Here is a 14,882-nt window from a genome sequence, read left to right on the forward strand (position 1 = left end):
ATATGGCTGGGTCTTAACTGGGGTGGCATAGTGAGCAAAACAACGATGGATTTAACCCAGATCTATTGACTGGGTGTGAATGTTTGAGGTATTGAGCATTCCGTCCATCATTTCTTGCTGCAGCATGCCTCCAATATGTAACATTATAATATTTCTGAAACGATTGGGAATCGCATCTGATAGTAGTCAATGCCTAATGAGGTTTTGTGGACCCTTAACATGAAGGTATATTCATGGTCAGTTGGGATAATTAGCCACCAGGCGTCAATAATACCAAAGCCAGCGAGTACAACATGGAGAATTGTTCTATTATTGTTGTTTCTCCTGTCCAAAGGGCTTATTTTACATGGCATCAGATCAGATACCAAATTCCAGTTTCCTCCAATCAGAAGGCAGGTTGGAGCACATGCCGTAAGGAGTCTGGATATAAGGGAGAAAAAGTCCCTTTTATAAGTGTCTTTGGAGCACATGCAGAGCCTATGATCACCACTGTGTTTGAGGTGCTCTGTTTTACAAGAGCAATCTGGCCTTGCTCGACTGTCATTCATGGAGAATTTTGTGAGAAAGAGATTTCCTTACCAGGATTATTACCTCACATTTCTTTGGCGTGTGTAGGAGATCAGAGAATACCAAGTTGAAAACTTATGGTCTGCTACTACTTATCATTGACCCTAGCCCTTCCCTCTGCAACTTGGTGGATTCCACTGCAGACAAGTGTGTCTCCTTGAGGAGTGCAATGTCAGTGTGCTTCGCATATAAGTATTCCAACACTTTTTTGAACTTAATGTTGTGTGCCATCCCACTTAAATTCAGGGAAAGTACAGTGAGAGGTTTTTGAGAGCAGTGTCTCTGGTGATATGAAAGACGTCGTATATATACCTCAACGTTATAATTTCCTATGCAACTAGTAACTGGTGTAAGTCAGAGTATTGTGATTTTCTAGTATTTGAAGGGGGTGGGGAATGAGTAGGGATCAGGTGCTTGCGGGAAATGGTGCCGATATTGCCTTGGGAAAAACTCGAAGGCTGGGTGGGAAAGAGTACATATATCAGCTGAGGGCTCGAGTGATTCTGGGATCTTATTAATCGACTTTCACATGTGGCTGTAACCCGTTGGCTACAGGGTGGCTGGGATCATGGGTCCAGCTGATATGTGTAGTGCATGGAAGTATGGGGTAGACAAGCCTGCGGGACAAATCCTGTGTAATTTAAAAATTGTTGCTTTAACCGGGGTATCAGCAGGATTGTCATATTGAGGGGTGTCCCCAGTGATTGTGAGAAGAAATACAAACGCAGAAGCTAAATCCAATCCCTTATGGTCTTGTTCATCAGGACTACTCTAAATCAAGTTCTGTCAAGGGCAAGAGGTTAGCAAGTCTGGGATTTATGAAAACAAATGTGGCATGACTAATCAAATGTCAATAAACACTTCCTTATATCTAACTTGGCCCTAGCGGTGAGTGCAACATAAACATCTCACCTGTCAATAATCAACAAATGTCAAACTTTTAATGTAGAAGAATGCTAAGCTGGCATAACATTGCTTAGTGGGTTTTGCAGGAGTGAGGTAGGGAGCATTTAACAAATGGTGGCTTGGATACTTGTCATTCTGCCCTTAGGGGTCTGCTGGAGCTTTCAGCCCTTCTGCATAGTGTATCAAAGCATGTCACTGAATAGTTACTTTCAGGGAGATAGCTTGTGGTTCATGGATGTACTTTGTGTCACCGTCATGGCAATTACACAGGCAACTTATGCAAGTCCAGGTGAGGCATCGGCTGTGGAGGTTCCTTCAGTGGTTATCAGGATTTGCCCCCTGTCTTTTTTCAAAGCCTCTACCATATGGTGCTGGACATCTCATTGTCTCCTCTGCTCGCCAGCTCCTTAAATTTTGCTGGGATCATGTGGCTTGTTAACGTTGCTACGTCCTTACTTCGAGGCCATTGGAAGTATGATGATTCAGTCTTTGCATGATTTGGATCGAGGACATCCAGAAATGTCTCCAAGTCTTCGAGATCCATGCATGTCGTAATGTTTCTTCTAGTCTAATCGCCATGGCTGCAGGTTCAAGATCTGCATGTTTGCTTCTCTCAGATTGGAGTGGAGAGCAAGGAAACACCATCCGATGACGTTTGGCTCCTGTGAGCAATCTGATGAGAAGAGGATTTTTAGGTTGTCTAACATGAAGGATCCATTTGGTGGGTAGTATAGAGCTGTTGGCTCGTCTGGTCAGGGTTTTATGTGGAAAACAGAGAAAAGGAGAGAGTGTGGAACCCTGTGCCCTGTGTGCTGGCTAGTCTATGTCCTAGTACATGAGATTCCATAGTGCATATCTCCTTTTCCCACTCTGGGTGCATATTTAGAGGGCTACAAGAAGAGTAAGTGATAGGGATCCACTCCGTGTCATTTCAACATTTTCATGCCACCAGGGAGTCGTCCCTGAAGCAAAATAGGGTGTTTGCGTTCAGCCTGTCATAGATAGTTCTACCACATGGCCAGTGTCTGATTTGCAGAATTTTGTGGAATATGAAAGGGCCACCTCGGTATAGAACATCAGTTTGTGGGAACAGTAGGGATCACCACAAAGTAGTTGTCAGGCGCTAGCAAACCTTTTCTATATGTAAGCCTCACAGGGCTGTGGTGTTTGGAAATTAGGCTCATCCCTATCTCAAAGGTGATGCTTCAATAGTCAATGCTTTTATGGTTTTTTGAGATACTGCAGTGATGGCATCGGCTTCTTCAGTGACTATCTCTGCTCTACTCCACCACTGTGCTTTCTAGAAGCTCGGCCTTGTGAATATATGCGTCATGAGGCCTTTTTCCCTTAGTCATGGTCAAGCACTACTTCTTGCCTCACCAGCCGCCGACCCAGATTCCCCTCTATTCCCTGTTGGGACTTTAAAGCACTGCAGACGGTCCTCTTGTAGCATTGGAACAGGTCCCTTAATCCGTCTGATAAGAGTGCTACTTTTCTTGGTGTTTAAGGCCTCTGCAGTGTGGTGCCCATGCTGGTTCCATGCCTGTTCCAAACCCTTTCTGTGATGAAGGCACTCCCTCTGTGCTTCCAAGTGCCCCTGCAGGCGCACACGGCCAGCCTCTATCAGGTCCCCTCCTGCTTTAAAGTTGCCTTCTACACCCCAGTCTTGTGCAGTGGTGCCTGCATCATCACCAGCCACAAAGTTCCACAGTGTGAGGTCTGATTTTGACTCCAAGGCTCTGAGCTCTCAGAGGACGTAGCCATCATGTTGTGGTAATCCCCTACCTTTCCATAAATTGAGTACCTTGAAGTGCAAAGATGCAGGTTAGGATGGGACTGGTATCCAAAGTCAAACTCTGAGAACCTTAATGCAAGGATACAAGTTAGGGTAGGACTGGGACCCAAAGTCGAGTTCTGAGCCCCTAAAGTGCAAATATACAAGTTAGGGTAGGACTGGGACCCAAAGTCGAGCTCTGACACCCTTAAAGTGCAAATATACAAGTTAGGGTAGGACTGGGAAACAAAGTCGAGCTCTGAGATCCTTACAGTGCACATATACAAGTCAGGATAGGATTGGGAACCAAAGTCGAGCTCTGGGAAGCGTAATGTGTAAAAGGTAGGAAAGGACCAGGAAATCTGGCCAAATGATGAGAACCTGAAGAATTGATGGCAGCGCACTAACCAGAAATGAACTGGCTCATGGGCTAACGGGAGGCATTTTCTACTGGCTCATTCTTCTGAAAAGTTCGGTAGAGTTGAGAAAAAGCAATTTGCAAGTCAATGCTTTGAGGTGTGACTAATTCAGCCCATACCCACAAACTTTCCAGATATAAGGCCGATGTGTGACTTGATTAGGTTCACTATTCTTTCAGCAGCCCCAGCCTACATACATTGCTTGTTATTCCCCCATAGGCCAGTCAGACCTCTGATTCTGACCAATGACTTCGGTGTTCTGTAATCTTCCCGATGTTGAGCTGAGGGTCATGGAAGGGTCAATGGGCTGATAAAGGGATGGAATGATAGGATTAAGAAGGCTCTCCTCACGGCCAGTTTGGATTGGACACTCTATATACAAGCAGCTCAAGTGGGGGTAGATCCTTAGTCTAACATCGGTCCAGTAGAACTAGAACAATCTTAGATCATTGGGCTTTCCACTTAAGGTACATTCACATACATTAAATCACCAGGGAACTCATGCACAAAGGGAGTACTTTTCAGAAATCTTGCATGAATTCACCCTGGACACCCCTGGGCTACACAGCTGGGTGGATTGACTGGGCAAGGTGGCACTGAGATGGACTTTCCGTTCCCACTCAGGGAAAATGGCTCTGAAAGGTAAACGCCAAAAGGATCTTCATGCTGGGAGTTACCTTAGGGTGCCGAGCGGGCCCGCACTGTCCGTGTTACTGGACTCCTTCCGCTTGTTCTTCCATGAAGTGACCAGGGGGTCGGTCTGCGACACACTGTTGAAGCGAGTCTTGTAGCTCCTAAAATAGAAACAACAGCAGAGAAAGTGAGAACGAGAGAGCGAGAAAAAGAAAGAAAGAGCGAGAAACACAAAAAAAGCAAGAGATAAGAGTGAGAGAGAAGCAAGAGATGGAGAGGGAAGGCGAGGGCAGGGGGAGAGAGGAGGCAGATACACGAGGGAGGCAGAGAGAGAAAGAAAGATAAAATGCAGATGAGAATGAAAGATAAAGAGAGAGAGACTAATTATGAAATTATTGGTAATGCACGTAGTTACAGTATGGGTTCACAAGAACCAGGAAATCAACAGGCACGGAGATGCATATAGGGTGGCGCTGAAGAACTGACGTATGTGTAGCAGGGTTACTTGTACTTTAGTAAAAAGCAGAACCCCTCCCACTGCCCCGAAGATGATGGAATGAGTTTATTTATTGTAGAAAAGAGCATTTCACAATGACACGGGAAAGATGCGAACCAAGCCAAATATAATTACATTAAACAGAGAGCGCACAGCAAAGCCCACGAGAGTAGGTCATACAAACGTATGTCTTTAAACGAAATTCTTTAAAAAATATATTTTTATTGGTTTTGTTAAGAAATGAAAGGTATAGTGCATTCCATAGTTCTGGGAGAGGGCACACGATTTGCAGTTTCTGATTTGGAGGTTATTTTCAAATTTCCTGCATCACAGAGGATTTGTTCCTTCGTGAGTGACTCCACCAGACGTGGAGAGTTCATCAAGGAAGTAAGGTGCATGAATGGTGCAATGATTTTCAGCATCCTAATAAAAAATTGCATTTTGCCACTGAGGCACTCCCCAACGACTAAGGGAACTCATGTTTTTTCAAGACTTTTCTTGTTATTTAAACTCACCTCATGGTGGCGCGACAGGACTGTTGCCTTGACTGTGGGCGTGCAAGCCACCTCAGGGTAGAGGATAGATTTGTAGGGTCTTAAGGAGGTCATTCTTTGAACTCTGCAACGCTTGCGTGCTGACTTATTCGTATATCATTATCACCCACCCACAGTAAGAGTTTGGAATGTCCCTTTGTGTGATGGCTGGTAGGGGTCTGAAAGCTGTTGTCATGTCATTCACTACATGGCCCCTTTAAATGTTTGGTGGAGGAGTTTAAAAAACATTTTAACCACAAGAGGCAATTCATTCAAGTCAATTAGTCAAGGATAAAATAGTTTCCTCATGTTAGAAGACAAGCCTAGACTAGAGAACGCCACTGAGGCAACTTAAAAATATTTCACCAAGTGAGAAGTGGAAAGGGTGTCTTGGGGAGAGCGGGGCATCAGACAGAGAACTACTTCAGGGGCAATTTACCCCGTCCCTCACCAAAAAATAAGCTTGCTGAGGCTGGCATCAATGTTCTCGGGTGTTTTAAACACCCATAATGGACTTCAGCTGTTCCATGTCGCCATAGACCAGCTGGAAAACATTCTGTTCCGTGGTTTCCGGCTCATCTTGCCCTGCCACAGTGTGATAGCGGCGCCTCAACAGGTGAGCGTGTGAAGGGAGGCCAATATCGTGTGACACACGGTGGCACAATGTAAGTTGGCTGGTCTTGCTGAGGACGGCTAAAGGGACTTTGTTCTTTTTGGCAAGGAGAACATTTCATTAAATCATGCTGCCTGGGTGATATAGTTTGGCGATTTTAATCTCAGAGACATCATAAATTTAAAACATACCTGAACGTAGGCTTTCCTAAAGTTTAATAGAAATACTGGCCCTTTGTCAAAAGGATCCACTATACAATATTTTGCAGTGTATGCATATTAAGTTCACCATTACTTTAAGTTCACCACTTACAATGCAAACTTCATCTTCAGACTCCTTTTCATAACACTCTCTTTTAAGAGGACCGACTTTGCTTTGCTATGGGATTTTCTTTCTCAGACAGCGATGCGGAACACATGTGCAGCTGTTACCAAATATTTCTCCTAACAATAGGCTAGTCTTTTCGGATTTTCCATTGCACATTAGCCTTCTAGTTAAGTCAAGTCAAATCTTTTTCTATGTAGTCCTTTTCTGGACATTACAATATAAAATAGCAACATACATGTAATAACAAGCATTTGCAATGCAATAGGTCTCGCATTTTTGAAACTTTGACCTACTGGTATTGTAAATGACTATGCCTTTTATTATTTCAGGTTTTAAGCACATGAATAAAAGGCATTGTAATTTACTATGCCAATAGCTAAAAATCTCGCAAATGCGAGACCTATTGCATTGCAAATGCCTGTTATAAAACTTATGCATGGCAGCTATTGTGAAGCCCATTTAGAAAGGAGAATGGGTTGTTGGTAAGATGTTTGAAAGCAGCAGGGCACTACTATTCGCAGTTGTAAAGCTCAAATGCTCTAAAATAGTGATGCACTTTTCCCAGCATTCCTTTTTAGGGGAAAATTAGCTTATTAAGTATAGCGAAAGTGTAACACGCTTTTGTCTATGACCGATCCACATCTAGCAGTGCTGAAGAGCTGTTTGTTAAACTGTTATACAGTTTCCTAAAAAAGCAATTTGCTTGAGAGAAGAAACAGCAAGAAACTTAAAACATATACCCTCGCTATTCTTCAAGTTGCAAATATGAAACTGCTGAGTCCTTGGTCTTGGGCGGTGGAGCGGACGCTGTGAGGGGCAATAGACCAGGTCGGACCAGCCTCCAGTAACATTTCACATGCAAAGCCGCCCGTGCGCCATGGAGAAGGAAACAAAAGTGGGTGGCAGCCATAATAAAGTGAAAGTGTGCCATGCATAAACAAACATGTCTCATGCATGCATTGAAAGGTGAATATCTGCATCCACCGGAATACGCGATCGCCATGGTGAAACAAAGCATGGCGCCCATCTCCATAAAACGTATGCTTGACAGCCCGTGAAGCAGGCGGTATGGTAAGAAAAAAAACAAAAAAGGCGCGCTGCCATTGTGAATGTATAAGCGAGAGCCGTGCTGAAACATTAAACACGGCGCCTGGGGGGGGGCGGGATGGGAGTGATGGGCTGCGAGCCACAGGCACAATTGTTAAAAGTGTGTGCCTGTGTTGAAGATAAAATGCTGTATGCCATCTGGGTAAAAACATTTTTTTTCAAAAGCATGCGCCTGTTAAAGATAAAGCACGGTGTGCGATTTGTAAGAAATGTTTTAGCTACACGATGGCCCCTCCTGTCATGCCGCTTCTTTTGTATGTTGGAAGGTGCCGCTAAAGTGAAAGTAATCGCGGCCGCTTTGATGTTCTCAGTGGCCGCGCGGCTCACTGAGAACATCAAAGCGGCCGCGAAATGTACACGCAGGCTGCCAAATGGTGCGCGCGCCCGGCGCACATGCACTTTAGTTGGCGGCCTGAAAGCACTAGTTCACACTTCCAAAACCCCCGTTTACAAAAGCTCTCGCGAGAGCAGCGCTAAAGCGCTGGCTCAGGCGAGACCTAAAAAACAGACAGGTTCTAGAGGAAATTGAATAAAGTGCAACTTTGTAGCAAGATAAAAGCTTAAAAAATATTTTAAAACATTTAGAAAATAAAAAAATATAATGACTTAGTGTTTCATTAGTGATAGATAAAACTAAAGATAAAATATCTCCTTTATAATACAACAAAACATTTTGCACGATAATGCACAGGCTGAATACGTGTAATAAAGATTATGATTTACGTCCTGTATTTTGTCATCACAAAGAGTGCAAGTACCCTGATAAATAGAAATTCCAATCCATACCCCTACCATTGCCACTGAAGACAGTCTCTCACCTTTTAACACAAATATTGTTCTACTTATGCAATATTCAGAGACCATCTTTAAGGATAGTTGCATCTTTCCCAATGTTGCAGTAGTTAAAATAGCGTTACAACCTTTTAATGTAGTACAGTACAATGTATGCAATTTAAAACTAATGGTGGGAATTAGTCTTTTTAGCACCAGTTTCAAGTGGCTGTATTTCCAGGTGGAAAGATATCTGAAAGGAATTTCCAATGCTTGGAACAAGTTATCTTTAAAAACTCAAGACTCTTTTATTTTCTTATCCATAAGCAGTTCTTCCCTTAAAAACCATCTCAGGGAACCTGCCCTGGAAATTAAAAGATTAAACCCCCCATTGCACTACAGCAGCACAGAACAAGACATGGATGCTCAGGATCCCAAATTCTAGGCGCATAGCTTGAACTAGTATATTGGGTGCAACACTGAGAAATAAACAAACTATTTTCCCCTCAGTTTTTATGCTATTGGCCAAAATTAAGGTGAAATACATTCTATCCCGTAGGACAGAGTTGGTGGAATTTTAGTCATGTAGGGGCATAACAGCAAGCGGCAGCGATAATTATCGCTGGCCGCGTTTAGCATGCATAATCCTAACGCTGCCTATCTCTGGATTCTATCGCCCGGTCAGCGCAATATTTACAACGTGCATCGCTGAGGCGATTGAAATCCCGGCAATAGCGGCGATAAGCGGCAATATCGCAGGATTACCTGCGATAAAAAACAGCGTTAGAAAAAACATTGCTGATAGGGAGATGTGGATTTAGCATAACAATCCACCTCCCATGATAAACATGGCTAAGTCGGAAAATTAGCGGGCGTAAGAAACCGGCGATATAGCCGGTTAGCGCTAGATTTAATGTCGCTAAGCCGGTTAGCGATTCCCTTGATGATAGGGAGAACCTTTGTTAGCGATTATTTTTGCTGTATTTCACACGGGAACACTATCTCATTAGCGATGCGAGGCGATAAGATAATGGGCGCTAAGGCATGGATTCACGCGTTAGCGTGTCCATGCTGATAGGGCGTTAAAATTATCGCCGCTTTTCGCCCGAAACGGGACGCAAAAGTGGCGATAATTTTAACGCCGGCCCTTGATGATATGCCCCGTAGTTTCTTTAAGCTATTGAAAATGCCTTTTCCCAACAGATTCATGAAACATATTTATTACTCCACTGTGGATTAGCACTTTCGAGCAATTATATGCAAAATGAAGTTTTGTGCAAGATGAAGTTTTGGGTCTAAATTCTGAGAGAAGATTCTACCAAGATAGGGATAAAGTTTCTCACAGGTCACACAATTTCCCCTCAATTTCCATAGAAAAGTGTAATGTTTTCTTTCTTACTGTAAAAACTACAATGTTTGTTTTATGCCTATTAATTGTAAGATACTGTTTATCAGTATATTCATGAAATGCACTCAAGTTTCTTTGAAAGCAAATGGAAGTCATGTCCAATAAAATGTGATGATCGACGTAACAAAGTGAATGGCACCTAAAGTTTCCAAATTTAGGAGGAAAATAATTAATGGAACAAAAACAATTGGGTAAGTCGCTTACATACAAAGAAAAAGTAAAGGAGCTAAAATGAGTTCATGTTTTAAGCCCATTTCAATTCAAATTGGTTCTGAGAGACCCCAGTGTCCACCTGCAGGACTTTACAGCAAGTTGATGAGTGAAGGGTGACTACTAATTCCAGGCTAAGACATTTTCAGGTTCCACCCATTCAAAAATATGTTTATTGATACTCTCATCAAAGGTCTTGCGCATAGAGTCCAATTTTTGGGACCTTTTTTATACAAAGGAAGAATTATACTCTCTCTAGGATGCTAATATATTACAAGAGTGATACCAGTATGCAAATATGTATTAGCATTCTAATATAAACCAAGGCTGATACCCTCAGGTACACACAGACATTATTTCTCAGCGGTTCAACATATAGACTATGAATTGCAGGTGAAGGTATTGTTAATAGCCGTGAATACAATGTAATTGCACACCATGCTATATGCAGGCCCGACCACGGCATTACCAAGAAATTCAATTTTGATGCACGTCATAAAATGTGCTCACATAACAATGTTGATACCAATAGAAACCATGTCAATGTATGCCATAATCAATGCATGCATAACAATGTTGCTACTAATAGAAACAATGCCGATGTGTGCCATAATCTATGCATGCATAACAATGTTATTATCAGTTAAGGCAATATAGATGTACGCTATGACAACTGTAAGCATAATACTGACAATATTGGAAAAAATTATAACAATGACTGCCATGTTATTTGTACACAATTTAGTAAACTCAAATCATCGCTGTTGGATTTACCTAAGGTGAACTCCCTATCAACCTTGCGTCAGAGATACATGGTCAGACAGGCCCCGGCAACCCAAACCCAAGCCTACCAATTGACAGGTCACAGGTGAGGTTACACTTAGCCCAACGACAAACGTACACCCAGGGAAAACCCTGATCAATCCCACAGATAGACAGTTATACCACAAATAGGTCCGTGGAAATTGACCCCAATAAAACACGTTCTAAAAATACCACAAAAATAAATGTCACATACAGTTAGGAACACCGAGCCAATCAGGACACACCATGCACACCACATGTAGTGATTAAGTGCCCTCCATGTTGGACATCTGGACACATGCACACTGGCCCATGGTAGCTCTCCCTGAGGTTGAGAGCCAGCTATGTCCCACTTATCAGATGGTTGTACTTGTTGTTTATGACTTTGCCAAGAATGCCAGATCGGTTTATTGTACCTCACGAACGACATAAATGGTCGGTCAAAACATCTGTAGACTTTCTCCAGATGCTACTCGGTCGATACTTTCCTAACTGATACGTTTAATTAAACCAACTTGTTGCTATTTTGCCAAACGCCTCTTGTCTTTTAATTTTTTTAAGGTAAATTCATAGAGGAAGAGAACTGGTTTATCGAGCCCGATTGCTGCCGAAAGACAAGAAACCCTGCCCGAATGGATTCACATCCACACAATAAGATTGATGAGCAGACGCCATAATTGATTAGAAGTTCTGCTGAATCCACAGGGTGGAGGTCTGTACGGAGGCCTCCTTCACAGGGTAAGAGACTACAAGTGATCCTTAGTCCCAACATGTGGCGTGTGGCAAACTAGGACAATCATGTAGGTCAATTTTCAATAGTCCACATGCTATAGAGGGTGAAGGAACCTACAGTTTTTTTTCACTTGAACCACTGAGCGTGACACAACGGGTCCACCTCAGGCCCTTGGTGTGTTATATAGGGCCACTTATTTATTTCACTTGAACTGTTGAGCGAGACACAACTGGTACACTTAGGCCCTTGATGTGTTATATAGGGTCATCACCTTCCTCTTATTTTTAGTTAAAGGAGTTTTCTTAGGGATTGTCAGCTTCATAACACTGACGGTGCTTAAAAGAAGTGAAGAGGTTGATTTTTTCGCTCGGACCCCTGGGTGATATAGAGTGTAATTCGGACGTTAGGGAAAAAATTTGGACCTTGGTGAATAAGATGTAGCTTTTCTCTGGGTACAGAGTGCCAATAATTGACAGGTTATTACTTTTTTTCCACACAAATTGTTGCTATTTTTGTTCACTGAGACGATATTGACAGACTATTGGGCTCCCCTCTCCTCCGGCTGTAGGCACTAGGAGGAGGCTAAAGTTTTATTGGACAAAATAAAAAAAAATTCTGTCAGCCCTTCCTCATTTAGTTTCTTTTAGATTTTCCAGTTATGCATTATTGATGTTGTGGTGGAGTTAGAATTTTTCAATTGTGTTTCATTTCACTGTTAAAAATCAACTCTTACAGTTCTGAACTAACCATTGCACTGTGTTACAGGTTGTTATTATTTCATTGCATTTGTCTTTGTTGAATTGTTAAACGTTTTTGAAGCATCAATTTTTATAGACCTCATAACCAGTAGATTGGTTTTGGTACAGTCCCGTGGACATAGTTCACCAACAATAGATTAGAATTTGTAATTATTTAAAAATATGGAGACAATCAAAAGTTTGTAAGATCCTTAAACAAGTTCCCTAATCCATCATGGAGACTCCAGTAGACCACAGGCAAGCTAGGTTCCCCACACAGGTCCGGAAACTAGAGAAATACTACTGCCGCCGTTGGCATACCCATTACAAGGCGTACGCATTCCCCAGTCCTGAAGGGGTTGGGGGGACCTTCGATACCACCATCATAGAACACACACAGACAAACATACAGACTAGGTTTGCAGGACAGACGAGGGCTAAATGGGATACCCTACTTGAACTAACTGCCATCTTCGAGGTGGGCCGGTCCTACAAGACTTTCCCAAACCTGTAATCGAGGCATCTGCACCTCCCCCACCATACACAGGCAGGGAAGTGCTCTCTCTGATGCCTGCCATCTCAACGGCCCCTGCGCAGGGTTACATCAACCCACCGGTCGAGAGGGCCAGTGAAACCCCCACCGGTAAGCCAGCCATCAGACCCAAGATAAGGGGACCACCAGGCCAACAAACTCAGGCAGAGCAGGTCTCCTCTTAGTCTGGCACTAGGCTCCCACAAAGTTCAACCACTCACCCACTGGTCGCAGCCCATCAAGCACCAACAGGACAAGGATTACATATTCCTAGCCACCCCTCCTAATGCCCTAGGATCACGGGAAAATTCATAGCTGTTCTGGAGGAGGATATCATCAGTGGAAAGGAAAAAGGTGTCCCAGCCCTGAGATCCGACACTGAGGGGGGGACACAGGATATAGCCCCCCAAGGAATGCCCGGGCTGTGGAAGAAATCTCAGTGAGTGAGCTTGAGGTTAAAATGCTACCTAGAACAGTACGCAGCACAGAGCGAAGGAGGCCGCCCAGGTGGGAGTTAGAGGAGAGGGAGAGCTAAGGTTAGAGAGAGAAAAAGCTCTCACCTGCGAAGCCCAACAGGGAGAGAGGACAACTGACCCTCCCAGGGAGGAAACCAGAGCTAGGTCCTGGGATACACCTGAGGAATAGCCTGGGGAGGAGTCAGGAGAGAGGTCCTTAACCAAACACCCACTCCACGCGGCTGTCGGCATAGAAGAGGTGCTGACCTAGAGATAAGAAACCAGGAGAGCCTAACTAAAACACAATTAAGACGATGGAGGAGGCAAATGGTACCTTTGCACATGTATGAGGAGAGTGCCGATGAGGGTGTTCGCCGCTCCCCTTGTAAACGCCCCTGTCAGGCAAATTGACCCCTACAGAAATAGTATTCTGAGAAGAAGACGAGGCCTTCGTGCAACCTTTTTGCCATCTACTGGCCTACTGGACCAAAGGATGTGCCAGTATGATAGACCCTGGCCAGAGGAGGGATCCTTCAAGCCCGAGGACATGGCTGTCGCGGAAGACTGCATCCAGCACGGGGGAGGGGTGAGATCCGCCATGGAACTACCCCTACATGCAGGAATGACTGAGAGGATGGGAGCACCAAGTTGGACAGAAACTGAGGGGGCCGCTCCTCGCCAGCATATGTCCGCTACTGCAGAAAAGTATGACAGGGGCCATTTTTGTGCCTTGGACACAGCTGGACAATGAAAGGCTCAGGAACAAACTGCCCAAATTGATGAATGAGGCAGAAAAGTGGATCTCATACTTTGAGAAAAACACAGTGGATATAAACTTAGCTATAGGGGATTTCAAAAGTCTGCTCAGCAGCCTCATCGGGGAGTAGACAGACAGTGTTTTCCCGAGCCCGCATCAACACAGTTACGTTGATCAACACCAAGCATGATGGGGGCCACATTTGTTTGTTTCAGTATCCTTTAAAAATCCTTCTTCCAAGTGGTTAATCTATCCTATTTGTCCCTCCTTTTCGGCTGTTGTTCACTTCCACGGAGCAGCACCCCATTACTTGTAGCCTTCCACTTGTCTTATGTTAATTACTGCCTCAGGAACTTTTTTTAAATTTGGAAAGAGCACTTCAAGACAAGCATTTGTGGTTTAAGTGGCTACAAACCTTTCAGTTAACAGGGTTGTTATTCTTGGTCTTATCTCGTCACATTTCTTGGTCATTTAAAGACCGAGATCAAATGTCAGAGGCTGTTTCTACACATGGGCCTGTTTCCTTTTGACTATCTTTTGTCCATCTGCCCTGGTGTAATTACAGCGTGTGATGCCAGGGGTTTTCATCGCACCAAACATTTTAAATATAAGTTGTTCAAAAATACTTTGCATCATCTCTCATATGGTGTTGTACTGCATTAGCATTTGGAATTTTTCCCTTGTTCCTGTTCCTTTTTTTAATGCTAAAGATGTTACGTGTTTTGAAAGTGCACCAACTAGTCACGTGGGTGCTTGCCAAAAGGCATCCCTGTGCGTACAGTTAGCAGGTTATTGGTTTTATCCATCACTTCTGAAAATGATTTTAACATCCTAGCAGTGTCTTGCTTCTTTGCTTGTTAATTACTGACAGCTCCATCGCCTATGTTTTTTAAAAATAAAAAATGTGGAATCCTTGAATTATTTTTGTTTGTAGTAGCATTTATGATAAATTATTTCAAACAATGGCTATAACACAGCACCAGTCAAAAGAACATGAACAACTGGCGCACACATGAAAACAGACAAACAAGCACACTCGCTCACAAGCAGCCATCACATGTGTGTGCACGCACAAACATACATATATTTCTGTGTGTAAA

At 43.5% G+C, this 14,882-nt stretch overlaps 1 protein-coding gene across 4 annotated transcripts in view; it reads right to left on the reverse strand.

The window, feature by feature from the left end:
* The window catches only part of NOS3 (nitric oxide synthase 3), an 819,509-nt gene that overhangs the window by 230,912 nt on the left and 573,715 nt on the right, over positions 1-14,882 (reverse strand). For all 4 annotated transcript variants that reach the window (XM_085628483.1, XM_085628482.1, XM_085628485.1 and 1 more), the window contains one exon: positions 4,344-4,460. In XM_085628483.1, the coding sequence (XP_085484609.1) occupies positions 4,344-4,460 (117 nt within the window). The remainder of the gene's footprint in view (positions 1-4,343; positions 4,461-14,882) is intronic.

Source organism: Triturus cristatus, chromosome 10, assembly GCF_964204655.1.
Source record: "Triturus cristatus chromosome 10, aTriCri1.1, whole genome shotgun sequence".
Taxonomy (NCBI): domain Eukaryota; kingdom Metazoa; phylum Chordata; class Amphibia; order Caudata; family Salamandridae; genus Triturus; species Triturus cristatus.